The sequence below is a fragment of the Ochotona curzoniae genome, unplaced genomic scaffold, assembly GCF_017591425.1.
Source record: "Ochotona curzoniae isolate NIBS_2020 unplaced genomic scaffold, NIBS_Ocur_1.0 contig_43, whole genome shotgun sequence".
In the NCBI taxonomy this organism is placed as follows: Eukaryota; Metazoa; Chordata; class Mammalia; order Lagomorpha; family Ochotonidae; genus Ochotona; species Ochotona curzoniae.
In genome coordinates, this window is record NW_024466218.1 from 27,299,609 (window position 1) to 27,317,462 (window position 17,854).

The 17,854-nt window shown below is 51.8% G+C and overlaps 1 protein-coding gene across 1 annotated transcript in view; it reads left to right on the forward strand.

Annotated features, from left to right (window-relative positions):
- NEDD4L (NEDD4 like E3 ubiquitin protein ligase) overlaps positions 1–15,704 on the forward strand; it is a 271,487-nt gene extending 255,783 nt beyond the window's left edge. The window contains exons 24-31 of the mRNA XM_040985047.1: positions 2,500–2,595; positions 5,636–5,709; positions 7,759–7,819; positions 9,198–9,257; positions 10,521–10,628; positions 11,596–11,692; positions 12,042–12,114; positions 15,145–15,704. Of these exons, the coding sequence (XP_040840981.1) occupies positions 2,500–2,595; positions 5,636–5,709; positions 7,759–7,819; positions 9,198–9,257; positions 10,521–10,628; positions 11,596–11,692; positions 12,042–12,114; positions 15,145–15,247 (672 nt within the window). The 3' untranslated portion in view covers positions 15,248–15,704. The remainder of the gene's footprint in view (positions 1–2,499; positions 2,596–5,635; positions 5,710–7,758; positions 7,820–9,197; positions 9,258–10,520; positions 10,629–11,595; positions 11,693–12,041; positions 12,115–15,144) is intronic.
- The last annotated feature ends 2,150 nt before the right edge of the window (positions 15,705–17,854 follow it).

A 17,854-nucleotide genomic window follows, 5' to 3' on the forward strand; every position in this document is an offset into this window, starting at 1 on the left:
ATTCAGTTACCTCCCCTGACCCGGGCCAGATGAACAGTGAAGCACATGGGGCATCTGGCCTCATGCAGAGCTGTATTTTCCACCTAAAACTGCTAGCATTGAGTGGTGAGAGGTTCCGCCACTGTTCTCCATTTCCCAGCCATGTAAGAAAGGCAGAAATAAAGGCTTCTCAGACCTAAAACACCAGGGCACACGGCAGCATAGGAGTGTCAGAGTGAGCTTCTTGGCTGCTCACTGCAGGTGCTGCAGCATTCACGCCACATGAAGTTTGTGAATCTGGCCTCAGCCAATCATTTCACAGTTTGCAGTTTGCCCACCCACCCCCCGCAAAACACATTTCTGCTTGTGTTTTTCTCATAATTTGCCCATAGCCCATCAGCTGCTCCCCTGGCAATACTAGTGCATGCTCTGGGCCTCAAAAAGTCCCTCTGTCCTCTGGGGTATTTGTAGGTTCTCCTTTCTTGCCTGTATGCCAGAGGCCATGCTGGGGTACCTGCTGTGTCCTGTGGAGGTGGGTTTTTGAGCCATGTCCCAGGCATGAGCCAGTATTCACCAGATGGCTCTGCCTGGATCTTGGAAGGAAGGAGCCAAGACTAGCAGTGCCCTGAGCCCCTCTGCTGGCTGCCCCGGCCTGGCCATGTGGATATACTAGGGTACTTGGGAAGGTCTGTGGATAAACGGAAGTAAAGCCTAACTGTATCTAAAATCCAAACAGGATTTTTTAATGGTACACATTTTCAATAAACTTTTCAAAGACTCCTTGTATGCCTACGCTTCATAGTTGTGCCACAAATGGAGTTATCTTTGAATCCATTTCTCTCAGAAAGCCCCCTCATCCACTTTGTAGCCCCACTCTCCATCTTCCATTCAGCTTCCCCTTAGGTGCTTTCACAGCTGTGTGGTTAAGAAGATAAGAGGTGAGGATTTTCCATGAAGTCTAATTTTACTGCAAAGAAAGCTAAATTTTTTTCTTAAGATTTATTTATTTTTATTGGAAAGGCGGGTATGCAGAGGAAAGACAGAGAGGAAGATCTTCTGTCTGATGGTTCACTCCTCAAACTGCTGCAATGGCTGGAGCTGAGCCAATCCGAAGCCAGGAGCTTCTTCCAGGAATCCCACATGGGTGCAGGGTCCTAAGTCTTTGGGCCGTCCTCGACTGCTTTCCCAGGCCACAGGCAGGGAGCTGGATGGGAAGCAAGGCTGCCAGGATTAGAACCAGTGCTTGTATGGGATCCTGGCACGTTCAAGACAAGGACTTTAACCACTACGCTATCACGCTGGGACCAGAAAGCTAAATTTTAAATAATATTATTTGATGGACAGAGAAAGGAGACAGAGATCTTCCATCCACTGGTCTCTCCCTAAATGGCCATAACAGCCAGTGCCGAGCCAGGTCAAAGCCAGGAGGACCAACTAGTGGGACATTTCCCACTGGTCTCCCAAGCCATTAGCAGGAAGCTGGATCAGAAGCAAAGCAGTTGGAATTCAAACTGTTGCCCATATGGGTTACCAATGTCACGGGCACTGGCTTAACCCACTGTGCCATACACTAGTTTGTGAATTGCTGTTCTAAGAGTGTGTTATCATTGGCCTTGTTAGAGCCTGTCATCTCCCCAACAGTGGAAACCTGAGGCCTGGCCAGCAAGAGAGGCATTGCAGACCTTGGGTCTGCTACTCTGGGTTACAGAATCCCAGCAGCCTCCCTTTGTGGCTTAAATTAAAATGACAGGAGATTGGTGTTGGGCACAGTAAGTAAGAATCTTGGAATGCCTAAATTCTATATTAAAGTGCCTGGGTTTGAGTCCCCCCTGTAGCAATTCCAACTTCCTGCTGGTACACACCCTACGAAGTAGCAAGCGATGGAGCAAGTACTTGGATCCCTGCCACCCCTGGGACAGACCTGGGTTGAAGTTCCTCACATCAGCCTGCTCTAGTCCCATCTGTTGTCGGTGTTTGGGGAATGAATCAGAGATGGAACATCTCTCATGATCTCTAGCTCTCTCCCACTGTCTCAGAATCTGTCTCTACCTTTCAGATAAAATGAGTAAATAAAAACTTGGAGAGAGTAATGCAAGCACAGGAAAGGGGGTAGAGAGTTAAAACTGTTGGGTATTTAGCCAGCACATTCACCATCCTTCCCATTGTCCCATGATATTTTCACTCCCCAGAGAAGGAAGTGTGTCAGTCTGTGTGTGAGAGTTCCTGCAGCAGGAGGTTGGTGGCAGAGTCCCCGGCTTCCTTGTGCATTACAGAGCACATGTCCACCCTAAGCCCCTGTCACTGCCCAGACTGTGTGCGTGTTCATTTCCTCAGCTGAAGATGACAGGTTGACTGGGTGGAACAGGAGGCATGAAGGCCCATGCTATCCGTGAGTAGTGTGGTCCAAAGGCCTTAAATGTTCCAAGAAGTCAAACAAGCTGGGATGGCAGGGGTGGGGGGAAGATATGTATGTGTGTGTGAGAGAGAGAAACTTAGTTTTCTTGGATTTTTTTCCTGTAGGACAGTGAATACTACAACTCTTTGAAGTGGATCTTAGAAAATGACCCCACCGAACTGGACCTCATGTTCTGCATAGATGAAGAGAACTTCGGGCAGGTGCGTGTGCATAGGCCCAGGAGCCCAGCCTCACAGGCTGAGACCCAGCTTTACCGGACAGTGAAACCCACACAGCAGGAACTTGAGGACTTGCTAGCACCTTAGTGTGGTATGGAAAGCCACGTCCAGTCTCAGCCAACTAACTCTCTCTCACTCTATCTCTGCCAGCCTGTAGATGTTCTAAGAGGCCTCTAGAGCATCAGGTGGCACTCCCTTCTGGTCCACAGCAAATCCCCCTGTGACTGTTTCATTGCCACCTTATCCTTAGAATTTAGAGACCTCAGGAACCAGTGACTGTCCCTCAGCAATGTGAGCGCATGCTATGACATGGAGGGGCTGCAGTCTTTTCTCCAGTTCTGTGTTGTGGACATGAGCCTTCAGGGCTCAGAACTTGTCACCACAATGCCATCCAGGCTGGGCTCACAGTGAGAGTACAAAGTGCTTTGGAAGGATCAACTTGCTTGCGTGGGGTTTGCATAATCCCCTGCCCCAGGATGTGCTTGTCTTATGTCTGAAGCCACGATTCAGTTGTGTTCTGTAGTGATGCTTCTGCTTTGGGCGGTATCCTCAGGGTGACCTCTGACCCTGGGACATTCCAGCTGTCACGCCGCACCTCCGTGGCCTTGAAGCAGGTAGCAAAAACCAAGGTAGACTTAGAATCATCAGCCTTGTGTATGTATCCTATGCTTGCAGAGAGTCCCTGTGTCTCCCCTTGCAGGAACCCACAGTGGCAGCTACACAGTCCCCTGGCTGCTGGCAGTGCCAAAGGCAAAGAGGCAGTTTGTGGGGGAGCCCTTCTTCAGTTTCAGCGAAATGTGACTCTTGCCACTTAGTAAATGAAACCCAGCTCAAAACATGTGAGTTTCGCAGCAGGCTGTTGCTAAGAACCATAGTGGTCAGGACAGTATATGAAAGTTACTCAGTGAGTGTAGCCCACAGACCTCGCCAGATGCCTGGGACACGGCTGCCTCTGGGTAGATCTGCTGACACATGGTGAGCCCTGCACAACCATGAGAAGGTAAGGTTCTTCTGCAAGAGCTCTCCTAGTTGGCAGGGAAATCAGAGAACATTCAGCTCTTGGGGATGGGTCTCCACTCTCAAACCCAGTCTCCAAATCCTTGCTCTTCTTGGACCCCCGAGTCTGAACTGCCGTCAACTTCTCTTCTGGCCCCTTAAGTGGTCTCTTGATGTCCATGTTAACCTATGGTTACAGGGTGGCCTTCCAGATGTTAAAATGATGATGTTATTTCTGTGCTAAACACCTTCAGGGGCTTCCCACACCCTTAAGGTAAAGACTCAAATGTTTCTTTTTTTTTTTTAAGATTTATTTATTTTTATTACAAAGTCAGATATACAGAGAGGAGAAGAGACAGAGAGGAAGATCCTCTGTCTGATGGTTCACTCCCCAAGTGACTGCAACGGCCAGTGCTGCGCCAATCCGAAGCCAGGAACCAGGAACTTCTTCCAGGTCTCCCATGCAGGTGCAAGGTCCCAAGTCCTTGGGCCGTCCTCAACTGCTTTCCCAGGCCACAAGCAGGGAGCTGGCTGGGAAGTGGGGCTGCTGGGATTAGAATCGGCGCCCATATGGAATCCCAGTGCGTTCAAGGCGAGGACTTTAGCTGCTAGGTCACACCGCCGGGCCCAAGACTCAAATGTTTCATTTCTCCCAAGAGGCTGTGCATAGCCTGGCCCTGCTGGCTCCTCCTCCACACCCAGCCTCCCTGCCTTCTCAGCAGGCTCCCCTGGCTGCCTTGAGCACACCACTCTCCTTCCTGCCACAGGGCCTTTGCTCATGGTTTGCTCATCAGGAACTCACTGCTGGCTCCCAGCTGAACTCAGAAGTCGACGCTTCGGGGTGTTTACCAGTCCCCCTCAATGTGCATCCCACATGGCTGTCAGTGAAGGCAGCAGTGTGCCTGCCTTTTGCCCATCCTGTACACTTGATGTCAATGCAGTGCCTGGACTGTGCTTGACACTCAGGATAGACTTGTAGAGCCAGGAAGAAGAGCTTTGGCAGGATGCCCGCCCATGTTCCTGACCTCCGCCAAGCTGTGAGTGAGCACTGGGTTGGGTTCTCCAGAAGAGAAAGACCCTCCCTGAGTGGGTGGAGCCAGTGCACGTGCCCCTCACCCTCCCCACTGCCCAGAACGTGGGAAGCTGTGCTCCTTCCTCCCTGCCCCCCACTTTTTTGTGTATTTGCTTGGAAAGCAGAGTTACAGAGAAAGAGAGGGAGCGGCAGAAAGATCTTACAACCTTTTGTTCACTCCCCAAATATCTGCCGAGGTGGGGGCTGGACCAGGCCAGAGCCAGGAGCTTTTTCTGGATCTCCCACGTTGAGTGCAGGGGCTCAAGGACTTGACCATCCTTCATTGCTTTCCCAGGCACGTTAGCAGGATGAGAAGTGGAGCACCTGGGATTGGAACTGGCACCCATGTGGGATATCAGTATCACAGGCAACAGCTTAACCTGTTAACACCATGCCAGCCCACCTTCCTCCTTTCAAACACACTTTTCTTTCAGCACAGATAGGAATCACCAGTTTTATAGAAGCCACTTATTATCACATTCTAAAGAAAACCCATGAATCAAGATTTGATTTTTGTTTTCCAGATTTATTCTCCTAAGCACAAACATGAGAGATCTGCCTTAACAGAAACAGAATTGGGTTTGCCCCAGTGCTGTCACAGATGACCCTCCCGTGAGAGGAAGTTCAGTCTGTGTCTCAAGAGTACTCATGGATGTGTCCTGTTCCTTTCTCTGCTAAATGTAACCTCTTGATGAATGAATTGGAGATAAGGGACAGCTGTTCTTCCCCCTTGTTGCTACTGTATGAAGAGTGATTAAACTATAACATAATCAGCCTTTGATGACAGTATTGTTGAATGAGTGCATGTTACCAGTCTGAAACCTCATCAGATACTCTCTTCTAGGCAGAACCCATTTTCTGAACAATACCTGCTTATCTTCCATAGCAAGATGTTACCCCTTGGTGTGAGGAGTAACTTCAAGGTGCTGACTGTTCTCATCTTTGTCATTGCAGACCTATCAAGTGGATTTGAAGCCCAATGGGTCAGAAATAATGGTGACCAATGAAAACAAAAGGGAATACATTGAGTACGTATGCACACATTTGCACTTTATCTTGTGTGAAGTAGGGTGGTAGAGTCAGATGACCTCCAAGGCCAGAATGACTCCTGCATGCTTGTTCAGCTCGCCACTGTCTGAATTCTTGCTCAGGGTACACTTCTGGGCACATCATCAGAAGACAGTAGATCTGCCCTGTACCGTGGCACCTAAGGGAATAGGGTGGAGAAAAGGTACAGTTTGCTGAGTGACAAGGCAAAGACCCTGAGACTGCATTGGCATCTCCCCTGAAATTCAGAACTACAGCCACTATAGCACTTGAACGCAGTGTCAGTACCCAGCAGGGTAAGAATGAGAAGCCACTATCCTGGCTTCTCTTCCATAATAAAAAGAAAGGAAAACAGAATAGACAGGAAGAATTCACATGAAAGTACAGGGCAGCGCTTCTGATAGCACCTCATTCTGATAGCATCTCAGCCTCAGATTGAAGAACAAATAGTCGAGGCCTTTTGGAGGTCTCCCTGTGAATATTCCGAGGGCATTTATACCGGCAGATCTTTCTCTGATGACCACTGTACATTTTCTTCCTTGGGAAACACATTAGAAAAAAAGTTCATGGAAAATGCACATTATGAGAAAAACTGCATGGATTTCAAAAATGTTTGCACCAAAATAAATTGAAGGCTTTATTCCATTTTCCATAATTTTTATACAAGTGCCCTCACTTGTTCTTCAGGGTTGTTCTGAGGCTCACCCGGCCGCCCTCGCTGACCTGCGGGCTCTACAAAGTCCTGGGACCTCATTGCCCATGCCTCATGGGTGACAGCAGTGCCCTGAGCGCCCTGTTTACATCCTGAGCTCCACTCCCAGCAGCCAGGTTCCCCTCAGTGGTCCTTCCCTGTTGAAACTGGCCAGAGGGCTTGAGTTCAGAGAACTGGCTGAGAGCTGTCTTGGCATCACTTAATGTGATGTGCAAAGCAAAGCCAATCCTGCCTAATTGGGAAGAAACAGAGTGTGAAAGGCTCCACTTGGAGACCCTGACAAAGAGCAGGACTGTGACACAGCCGCTTCTTGCATTCCCCAGCTACACGCTTGTTCAGCTGACAACCAGAATTGAGATTTCGCTGTTCTTGCCTGTCCAGCAGCATTGCCACACCTGTCTGAATCTGAACAGTCTAGACAGATGACACCCTACAAGACACCATTGTGTCCAGAATGGGCAGGCCATGATCAGATGTTTTAAAAACCTGCTCCAGCACCAGGCGACCAGGGGTGAAGTCTGAGGAATCCAATGTGTATCATGCACACTCCTTACAGTTCATTGCTTGCCAGCTGTAACGGGCTGGGTATAAGATCCAGGCAGGAGTTTGGCTCACTTCCCTGAGAGCAACGTGATTGGGATCTGCCCTCCCACAGGTGCCAGGTGAAGGGGAGTGTGCAGGCAGAGCATGAAGTAGCCACACTGAGGTCGTGCTGCAGGCTTTTGGCCTGGTGTCACCAAGGAGGGGACAGTGCCGCTCCCTAAATGGAATCCATGGCAATCTCCATTCAACAAATGTTGTTGTGCAGAAAACACTGTCTCAGGGAAAGCCTAGCTGAATTCTAGCTATTTAAGGAGAGCTTATGATTCATTCTTCAGATACTGATACTTAAGTAGCACTGTGTAGCCATTTCACGGATAAGGGTTGCAAATTCGTTGGCTGCTAGGGTGAAATCCCATGTGGCAGAACACCTTTGCCTTCTCACACTTCTGTGTGTGTTTCGGTGTCTGTGGCTATGTGACATTGACACCCATATCCCTGTATATTCATAGCCTCTGTTCTCCATGTGTCCCATCCAGGAAGCAGCTTTGACCAGCTGAACCCTGGTGGGCTGGGATGGGGGTAGAGAGCAAGGATTCTTGTTACCTCTCTGGGAGATTTGAGCTCTCTCACGGTTGTGCCTGTGGGGTCACAGTGGTAGCCTCCCAGCCCCTTGGCTGTGTGTCCCTATCTGTCACAGGCAGCAGAGGAAGCCAAGAGGGGAGGCTGGTGATGGTGGTGGTATCCACAGCTACACCTGCCCTGTTCTCTCCTACAGCTTGGTCATCCAGTGGAGGTTCGTGAATCGGGTCCAGAAGCAGATGAACGCCTTCTTGGAGGTGAGCTTCGTGCCCTGGGGGTGCATGGGGCAGTGAGGCAAGGTGGTAATGGGGACAGCAGAGGGAGCTGTCAGAGCTCACAGCATACAGGCCGCAGGGCTGGGCCACTAGAGCACCACCTTTTTTGATTGTTTTTAAAGGCTCTTTCACTTGGCTTCTCATCTAATTTTTTTGCTGTTGCCAAGGAGGGCTTTTTACAGACTTTAGCTAGAGCTGGTGACCCCAAGATGGGTCTGGCTTGGTGACAGGTGCCAAGAAATCAAAGGACCAAGCAGAACAGACGTGGCATGGCCGTCCCTTCCTAGGACGGTGCTGACCCCTATCCTTTGTCTGTTTCCGCATCATCACCTTGCAGTCTGAATTCTTTTGAGACAACTGCCTGCAAAACACATCTTCACAATTCGAGGTTTCCCCTTGTCCCCAGACACGCTGTGTGCCCCTCTTCACCCCATGTTTGAGAAGGAGCTTGGTACTTCCCACATGAAAGCATTGAAAGTGGTCATACCTGCCTCCTGGCCCAGCTCTCTCCAGAGGGCCAGAGCTCCAGCTGAGGGATCCATCAGCTGTTCACTCTTACTGAAAGTGAAACGGCTTTAAAGGAGTATTGGTTGCTGGGGGTGGGGAGGACCCAGGGCAACCCCTCGTGCCCATGATCCCCATTGCCAGAACCCACCATCCCCATTGCCGGAACCCACAACTGTTAAGACATGCCTTGTCCAAGGATTTCTTGAAAAGCTTTGGGGCCTCAGGAACATAAACCATGAAACAGACATCCCAGCCCCTCAAGTCCTACTCCCTGTAGGTTAGAAGCCCCAGGCAGCCAGTGCCTAGGCCCCCACCCATGCCACTATCCCACGCTGTGCAGGAACCAGGCTTTAGCCACACATAAGGCCCAACACGGGCAACAGTCTTCTCCTGGGTCGCTTCACTGGTTGGTGATTGCCTGGGAACCATAGCCTGGTCCCTGTCCTCCCAGCTTCTCCCACGCCAGGTCACACAGCCTCTTTAGCATTCCCCCACCAAGGCTGCAGCACAGGACATTAAATGTGTTTGCAGGGCACCAGCGTGGGGGGTGGGGGGGTGTCTGTGTGTGTGAGTGTGTCAAGACTTGCTGGGTCAGCTGCCTTTTGGGATCCACCTGCCTGCAATATCCTACATCTTCACAGCATTTCAGAAATTTAGATATGTAGATTTTCTGGATCCTAAGAATTGTCGAAACCTCCTTGTGACTGTGCTGTTATTCACTGAACTATAGTTACACTGATACTGTTATGCATCGGTTCTGCTGTGAGTTCTTAGTGAAAGCTTTATCCTCAGTGAGCTTGTAAGTTCTTTTTCCAGGAAAAAGGATGTTTAGGGTATTTTTCTTTTCTTTCAGGGATTCACAGAGCTCCTTCCCATTGATCTGATTAAAATTTTTGATGAAAATGAGCTGGAGGTTTGTATTATCAGCCTTTTACGGAGACATTTAACGTATCTGTCATCGCTTTGCAGATGACTTTCGAACACTCTGATCTGCAGCGTCGCAGGGAGTGGGTTCAGGTGAACTCTGACATGGGACTGTCTCAGGCGTATTTGCACATTCAGATGTAAGGAATTACACAAGCAGTTGACCCTGAGTTTCTGTCCCCAGCAGGGCAGCTGCAGAGCAGACTGAGCACACAAAGGCCCTCTGAGTGACTAGGGTCCCTTACCCGTGCTCCCGAGGGGGAAGGAGAACCATTGCGTCCTGGAGGCCAGCACAGTGCACACACAGCCCAAGGTGGCTGTTAGCCTCTGCCAGCTCCTGGCCTGTGAGTGGTTTGTGTAGAATGAGGTCAGACAGCAGAGGGAGCTGGGTAAAAGCAAGAAGTGGAAGCTTCGTGAACCCCGCTTGGTGGTAAGGTGAGACATCACCCTGGGCTCTTATCCTGGGGCTGTGTGCAGAGAAAAGGGGGCAGGAAGGCCCTGGAGAAGTACTGGCTCTTGGTCCAAGCCACAAGTGTCAGTCTTCCTCAGACGCTGGCAACCCCAGGATGGAAATTGAATGCTACAAGCCTTTGGTTTTACAGAGCAGGAAATAGAGGCATGGGGCAGGCAATGACCTCGTGAGTTTGTCCAGCTGAATTTGGGGCTTCTTTCTAATCCCTCTGCGGGAATCTCAGGTTCCTTTGCCCCCAGAACACCTAACCCTACTGGACAGCTGTACAGTAAGAAATGCAAACCTCATGCTAGATGCTAGGTCAGAGAACCAGTTACAGCTGCTTCCTATCTGCATGCCACAGGCTTCTGGATAGAAGAGTGGGTTGGCCACCGCCTGCATAGGCCAGTCTTGTGGAGATGAAGTCGTTCCGAGCATTCATTGCTGTAGGTGAAGCTGTATTCAGTATCCTCTCAGGAAGGGAAACAGCCAGGGTGTGGTTTGCAGGGAGAACCAGAGAGGAGTGCATAGTGACAGTTGAACCAGTATGCTACACCCTGCCTGGCACAGGTGGTAGACAGTATTAGCTCCCCGCCCCTGCCCCACACCCCATGTCATCTCTGTGACAACCCAACTGCGCTGTGGCAAGGGGCATTGGAACACCTGCCTCCCTTGTTGGGTTGTGTGCATTTCTAGCCTGCCTGCCTCCTTGGGGACAAAACGCCAGGCCAGAGTCCAGGTCCTTGCTCAGGGAGAGACCGCTGAGACCCAAGTCATTCATGTCCGTTCCTGTCCCCGCAGTTGCTCATGTGTGGCCTTGGCGATGTTGACGTGAACGACTGGAGACAGCATTCCATCTACAAGAATGGCTACTGTCCAAACCACCCCGTCATCCAGTGGTTCTGGAAGGTAAGCCCCAGGCCAAGGGGCCGCCTCCTGGGCCTGCTCCCTGGGCAGGATGCCTTCCCTAAGGGCTGGTTCTAGAATCAGGGTCCATTGGTGCAGGGAGCCCAGGGAGCAAGGGCAAGGCTGGCCTCACCAGGGGCTCCTTGGCCACCTAGTTAAGGTGACAGGTACATGAGGTGCCCATTAAATGAGACAGTCCTGCCATGGGCTGAATTGGCTGCAGAGAGCCTGGGCCCGCAATGTGAGCTGGTGCTCAGGCTCCTCAGAACATGAGCACGCTTTGCAGCCCAGGCCTTGCCCAGGTGCCATTCTCGGTTAAGTGATTGTTTCCATTTTTTTTTTAAATTGAAGCCAACAAACATTTTGATCTTCATGGCTGTCAACCAAAGATGTAAAAGAAAGCTGATTGCCCATCAGAGGGCCAACATTCTCATCCTTTTCAGCCTAGGTGGGAAGTGAGTTAGGAATCGAACTGACCAACAGAGAGGTGGTGGGCTAGCCAGAAAAATAGTTACACTCCCCTCCTTCCTCCCAGAATGATTTAATTACAGGGAGAAAAACAGCACTTGCAACCTGGGAGTGCACCGATTGTCCCTTCCTGTCTCCAAAATGTTGTCCTTGGGGCGTGCATCTGCAGGTGCAGTTCCTGTCTCACCTATGTACCATGCACTCAGGCACACTGCGTATGGTCTGTGGACTCCCAGAGACGTGACAGTCCTCAAACACAGAAATACGACCTTGGTGCCATGAGACATCACTGTTTATGCCATTGATGTTGGCCTGTTGGCAGAAGAGGACACAGTACTCACCCCCTTCCCAGGATTGAGGGAGGTTGGGGTTGTGGTGGCCCCAAAAGATGCAGCCAAGTCAGTTTGCAGAGTGGACCGTGCAGGTCTCTCAGTGACCCAGGTGCGAGCAGCCCTCGTGGTGTGGCCATAGGGACCCAACAGCCACCTGCTCCTCTTCACAGGCCGTGCTACTGATGGATGCCGAGAAGCGGATCCGGTTACTGCAGTTTGTCACTGGCACATCCCGGGTACCCATGAACGGATTTGCTGAACTCTATGGTGAGTCAGCCCTCCACCCTCTGGGCCCCAGCCAGGCATCAGCTGTGGCCAAGCTCCCCCAGCAGGAGCAAGCTCCCAGCAGTGCCTCTGCATGAAGAGGTCCCTCTGTCCCGAAGGAGGGAGCAGTCCACAGGCAGGAGATGTGGGGGTCGTCTCACCCTTCTTTCCAGCTGGGGTTCTTCGTACCTCTCAAACCTGGGTCTTACAGGCTCACACTTCCAGGCCCCTCCCCTGTCTCCCTCCTCTCCTCCCCCCTTCTCTCCTCTCCTCCCCACCTCTTCCCCTCCTGTCTTTCAGCCCCACTGCCACTTTGCTCACAGTTCACCTTACTTGTTCTCCTCTTGTCCAGGTTCCAATGGGCCTCAGCTGTTTACAATAGAGCAATGGGGAAGTCCTGAGAAGCTGCCCAGAGCTCACACCTGGTGAGTGAGATGCCCACGTGGGGATGGGTCAGGCAGCAGCAGCTGAGGCTCTGAGCAGCGTGGAGGAGAGAATGGGCACCACAGATACCCCACCACCCACGGACACCCTGTCCCTGACACAGCCATTTCTCTCTGTGTAGACATGACCCAGGAACCACTGTCATGCCCAATCTGTGTCTGTCTGCGACCCCACTGGCCAGCATCATGCTGTTGAACTTGTCTTTAATTTCCCAGCTGCTGTGCTTCAGCCACAGGGTGCTGTTTGTGGTGGGCCTGACCTCAGCTGCTCTCCTTCTAGGATCCACGTTGGGAGCTCCCAGGGAGCTGATTGCAAACACTGGCACCCAGGACCTACACCCACACTGGCACCCAGGACCTATACCCACACTGGCACCCAGGACCTATACCCACACTGGCACCCAGGACCTACACCCACACTGGCACCCAGGACCTACACCCACTCGAATCGCTTGGTTTCCATGTGACCTGAATAATGGGTTTAGGGGGCTTGTCTTTTTTTTTCTGTATTTTTTAAGATTTATTTATTTGAAAGGTAGAGTCACAAAGAACAGAGTTTCCATCTGCTGCTTCACTCCCTAAATGGCTGCAATGGATGAGCCAGGAGCTTCTTCCTGGTTTCTGTCATGAGTAGCAGGGCCATCTATGCAGCTTTCCTAGAAGCAGAGAGCTGTATCAGAAGGGGGGCAGCCGGGACACAAACCAGCACCTAAATGGAGGCCAACAACTCAGACAGTGGCTTAACCTACAATACTGTGCCAGCCTTTTCACCAATTTTCCAGGGCCAGAAGGCTCCTGGCGGGAGGGTTACAGCCCAGCCAGCTCCTCATGGGGCTGTTTTATCTCTCTAACACAGGAGAGCAGCCAGGCAGCTGTTCTGCTGACGCTGTCTCCAGGGCTGTTGTGGGGAGAACTGGCCATGCAGGCTGCAGGGCCAGTGTCGGTGCAGCTGCTGTGGCTTCTCTGCTTTAATGGCTTTGCTCTCAGCCTTACCTGGGTTGGTCTGTAATGTTGAAAACCAATGGACTCACAGCTACTACTGCTTGGTATAACACAGCTGCGAACCAAAGCGGAAAGCCTGCCTCACTCTGACACACGCAGGTGTGGCCGTGGGCTGCTCATGGGCCTCCTCTCGCACCCTGCTGGGAGACCTGAGGTTCCCCTTCCCGAGGCTCGCAGGCCCTTCTGCCCTTTGACAATCAGGAAGGCTCCCTCTTGGCTCCTATGTCCTGAGGCTAAAGCCCACCAAGGCAGTGCTGTCCTTGGGGTCTCCCAGCCCACCAATGCCAGAGCAAAGCCAGACACCCGGTGTGGGGGATGTGTGGGGAGGTGATTTGGAATGGTCACAGCAGCTCCGAGATGCCGCCTGGCAGCCTGCTTATAAATGAACACAGAATGCTTAGAGTGTAGCTCGGAGCCACACTTCCGACACTCACCATGGGCACCTCTCTCCATTTTTCCAGGGCCCCTTGGGTGGCTATCTGGTCAACCCAGGACATCAGTCCAGATTCCCATATCCTGCATGAAAGTACCTGGGTTTGAGGCCCAGCTCTGCCTTCTGACCCCAACTTTCTGCTGAGGCAAATTGGGGACAGCAGTAACATCCCAAGTGGGCACTTGAATCCTGCCCAGGCTCTGTCTTCAGAGCCCCAGGGATCAGGCGCTGGACCACGAAGGTGCCACAAGATGGTCCCGGACCACAGTCTGTGTTGGGTTTTCCCAAGAGCCAGGGCTGTGCAGGGCAGAATAGGTAGCATTTTCAGATGCTGCCAGAAGGGAGATAGGAGGACAGTTGGACCCACTCTCAGGGTTTCTGCATGGGCCTTCCTGGGACTTGCCCAGCAGGTCAGAGGTTGTCAGAGCCCCCCGTGGAGGCAGGCTGCTAATGGCTCTAACAGCACGAGCTCACACTGGGAGTCACGGATCAGTGCTGGCTGAGCAGAATTGTGGTGCTAACAGTTTATAAGCTGCGAAGGAGAAAGAGCGCCCGTCCACTGGGTCACTCCTAAAACACCCACAGTGGTCAGTGTTGGGGTGGGGGCTGGATCTGGAGCCAGGAACACAGTCAAGGTCTTGGCTAAACCCACTTTTCTAGGGTGCACCACACAAGAGGCAGGGCAGATAGGAGCCTGCTAGAGGCTGAACTTGGCTCTTCTGCTTACTATGTGATCTTGAGCAAGTTACCTAACTTCTCTGGACCTTTATAAGGGGAGAAAGTACTGCAAGCTGCTTTCCAGAATGACTGTGAGGTTGTGTGGACACAGCATTAGAACAGGGCTCCTCGGGATGTGTGGCCACAAGGTGGGCATTAGCTCCTAAATTCCCACTCATGGTGACAAGTGTGTGTGCCCATCTTCAGAGCAAGACCCATCTACAGCTCCCCCTGCATGCCCCATGTAGACATGGACCAGAGCTGAAGGGAGGATTACTTATGGCCATGTGACAAACACTTGCCAGGCCCACTTCACGTGTATTCCCATGGGATGCTCCCAGCACCCCATCAGCATTTTCCATATTGCACAGTTGAGCAGACAGGTTCAGAGAGGTGAGGCAGCTTGCCAGAAGTTACACAGCCAGCAGGTGAGGCACAGCACCAGAGGCCTCCAGATGTGTGGGGGCTTGTCACACATGTGAGGGCTTTCCTGCCACATGTAGGTGACATGCCTGCCTGTAGGTAGAGGAGATCTCTTACTGTTGACAGTGCAGAGCACCAGACAGCCCGGCCTGTTCTCCCAGTGTGTGTGGGAGCTGACTTGGCCTCTCATGCCCTTACCCACATCTACACACGGCTACCAGCGAGGTTGCATAAACGATTGCCATCTCTCTCTAGGTGATGGGACCTCGTGGGACCTGACTGGGACAGTGCTTAGCTAGAGTTTCTACTTTGGGATCCCCAGACCCAGAGAAATCATTTCCTCCTTATTCCTGGGCAGCCTTGGGTGCCTGGTTCTCCTGGGTGACTTCAGGGTGATAATGGTGGCGTCTCGCCTGCACTTTCTATTTCTTTTTCAGCTTTAATCGCCTCGACTTACCTCCATATGAGACCTTTGAAGACTTACGAGAGAAGCTTCTCATGGCTGTGGAAAATGCCCAGGGTTTCGAGGGGGTGGATTAAGCAGCCCTTGGCGGCAGCGGAGGTGGCCTTCCACCCGTCCATCCGTCCGTCGGGCAAATTCCACTTGCGCTTTTGCGTTTGCCCAACTGACTTTGCAGAGCCCGTGGCCGAGGAGCAGCTGCGTGGCCAGGCTCCCGACGCTGAGCCTTGGCTCGGACCCATGCCCAAGCCTGGCCGTGGGCCCCCGGCCCCAGCTCACGTTCCTGCCTCGTCCACCACACGTGATCAGCTGGTTGATGTGTACGCTAATTACATTTCAGGAGAACTGACTATTTATGTTGTGCCTGTGCAGGCAAAACCCTTAATAAATATTTTGCATACTTTCTAATGACAATGAATGGAATTAATCACTCTACAGGTATAGTATTACAACTCATGTTTACTTTTTAAAAATGATTCAGACCGATTTTCACATTTTATTTCACTATTATTAAAGATGTCTCATGTACTTGGAAAAGTGAGCATATTTTTTTTGTATTTGAATTTCATACCAGGCAGAATGTCAGTGACAGTTTAATTTTTTAAATGCGTTGACACTCCCCCATCCTCTGCTTGGTTAGAATTGGAAGACTCATTCTTGTCCAAAAACCTTCTGCACACAAGGACTTTGGGAGATTTTCAATTGCATCATTAGGCCTCGTGGTCATTGTACTGAGGATAAACGCAAACTGGATATCACATTTGTTTTATGCAAGCGTAGGTCTTAGCTACAGGTTGAGCGGATTGTCCCGTAGCACGACAGGGCTCACATGAACGCAGAAGGCCTCACTCCATCATTCCTTACGAGTCGCAACACGTGCTGTGACATCCTGGAGACGGGCTTGGACTGATGCTTCCCACAAGACAAGCTGCCTCACCCTGTGTGACCAGGGCTTTGCCTCCACCATGTTTGTCTCTCAGCTTGTTTGCACTCGAGACCTTTCGGATGAAACTTGGCCCTGCTGGATTGGAAACCACGCATGCTGACCTGGCTGGCCTGGGCACGCAGTTACTAACGGTAGCCTGACAGCCAGCTGCCGTTCTAACTGCTCCAATGCCGAGGCACTTTACGTATCACGAGGTTGTGTCTGGGGGCGAAGGTGGGCGTAGTGTTGGTGTGTATCCCAAGCGTTCAGTGTGATGATCCTCCTCCCTGCACACATCTCTGTGGTGCCGGGGCCACCCAGTTGTACCTGGCTGCTGATGTATAAAACCCCCGTGTAAAGACAACCTTCCCTGCACACACACCCTGCGACGTGTCTGCAATTCCTTGGTGAATTCTGCTCATCTTCGAAGACTGACTCAGCAGACGTATACCCCTAATTGAGCTTTGTGACCTGTGACTTGTTGCATGCTTCAGTACCACGTCCTGCCCTAGTCATGTGTGTCATGTGCTGGATTCAAGGTGAGAAGACTGTTGGACCCACGTGGGTTACGGAGGCTATTCGGTCTACTGTTGTAGAGGACTGAGTGTCCCTGCGCAGTTAGGGCATGCTGGACATTGGCTGCCTCCAGTCACAGAGAGGACAGGAGGTGGCACTCTCAGTGGCTCTCAGTGGTGTAGAGGAGCCACCAGGAGGAAGGGGTGGAGAGGCCTGAGACTCCGCACGGGGGTGGAGTTTTCCAGGGCAAGGGATTGGCTCCCTTTTCCTGTTTGTTTAGCTAGTGGTGGTCAGAAAGCAGAGAGGCTCCAGGGACACTGGGATGCCATGTCACCCCCAGCTACTATCAGTTCCCAGGAGGGTTCCATGTGGTGAGTGTGCCTCATGGCATAACGCCCCCCTGGGGATCCCTCCCCCATCAGCATCCATCTGTCCTGTACGAGTTGTGCCAAAGCCTGAGGGGTGAACATAATCATGTACTTGTTGGAGGAGAACTTGTATTCCAGTCTGATTACTGCGACTCTTCTCAGTTTGTCCTCTGTGTACTGAGAACATCAGAATATTTGCTCAGTGCCAATGAAGCCACCTATGGAAAATGTGAGAGAAACCCCATTCTGGTCATTTCTCAGCCAGGGCCAGATCAGGATTACTGCAGTCGTTGGAAAGGGTGCTTCAGTCCATCGCCCCTTCCTTCCCACCCTGTCCCCTACGTGAAACAGCTGGATGTTGCTGCATCTGGAGTTTGGTTTTGGTAAGAAACCCAAGTAAGGCTCAGTGACCCAACATCTACTGAAGCTTCACCCCTGCTCAGATGCCCTTGTCTCTGACTGCCAATGCCAGCTCTCAGTTGGCCTCATGACATCCTTGCATTGGGAGCAGGTGGCTGGTTGGGCCTCCTCTGAGAGGGGATGGGACCAGGCAGCTCTGCACCTGCAGCTTCGGCTACCACTGAGGTCTGCTGCGCCCCTTTCCTTCAGTTCTCTGCAGAGGCTGTGGATCCTGTGGGCTGCTCCCCGCTGGGGTCAGAGCCCCCTGCCATTTGTGCAACGTAGAGCAGCCCACAGCATGGGTTATCACAGTATCTGTCCATCCCTCTGGCCACTTAGCATTGGATTTGCATGCCTGCACCAGGTCCACCCTGCAGGACTGAGGTGTCGCCACTGCCACTGCTCTGAAGGCCCTGCCAGTGTGCTTGGCTTCTGCACTCAAGCTTGGCTTTTGCCTGAAGCCTTCACCACACTTGCTT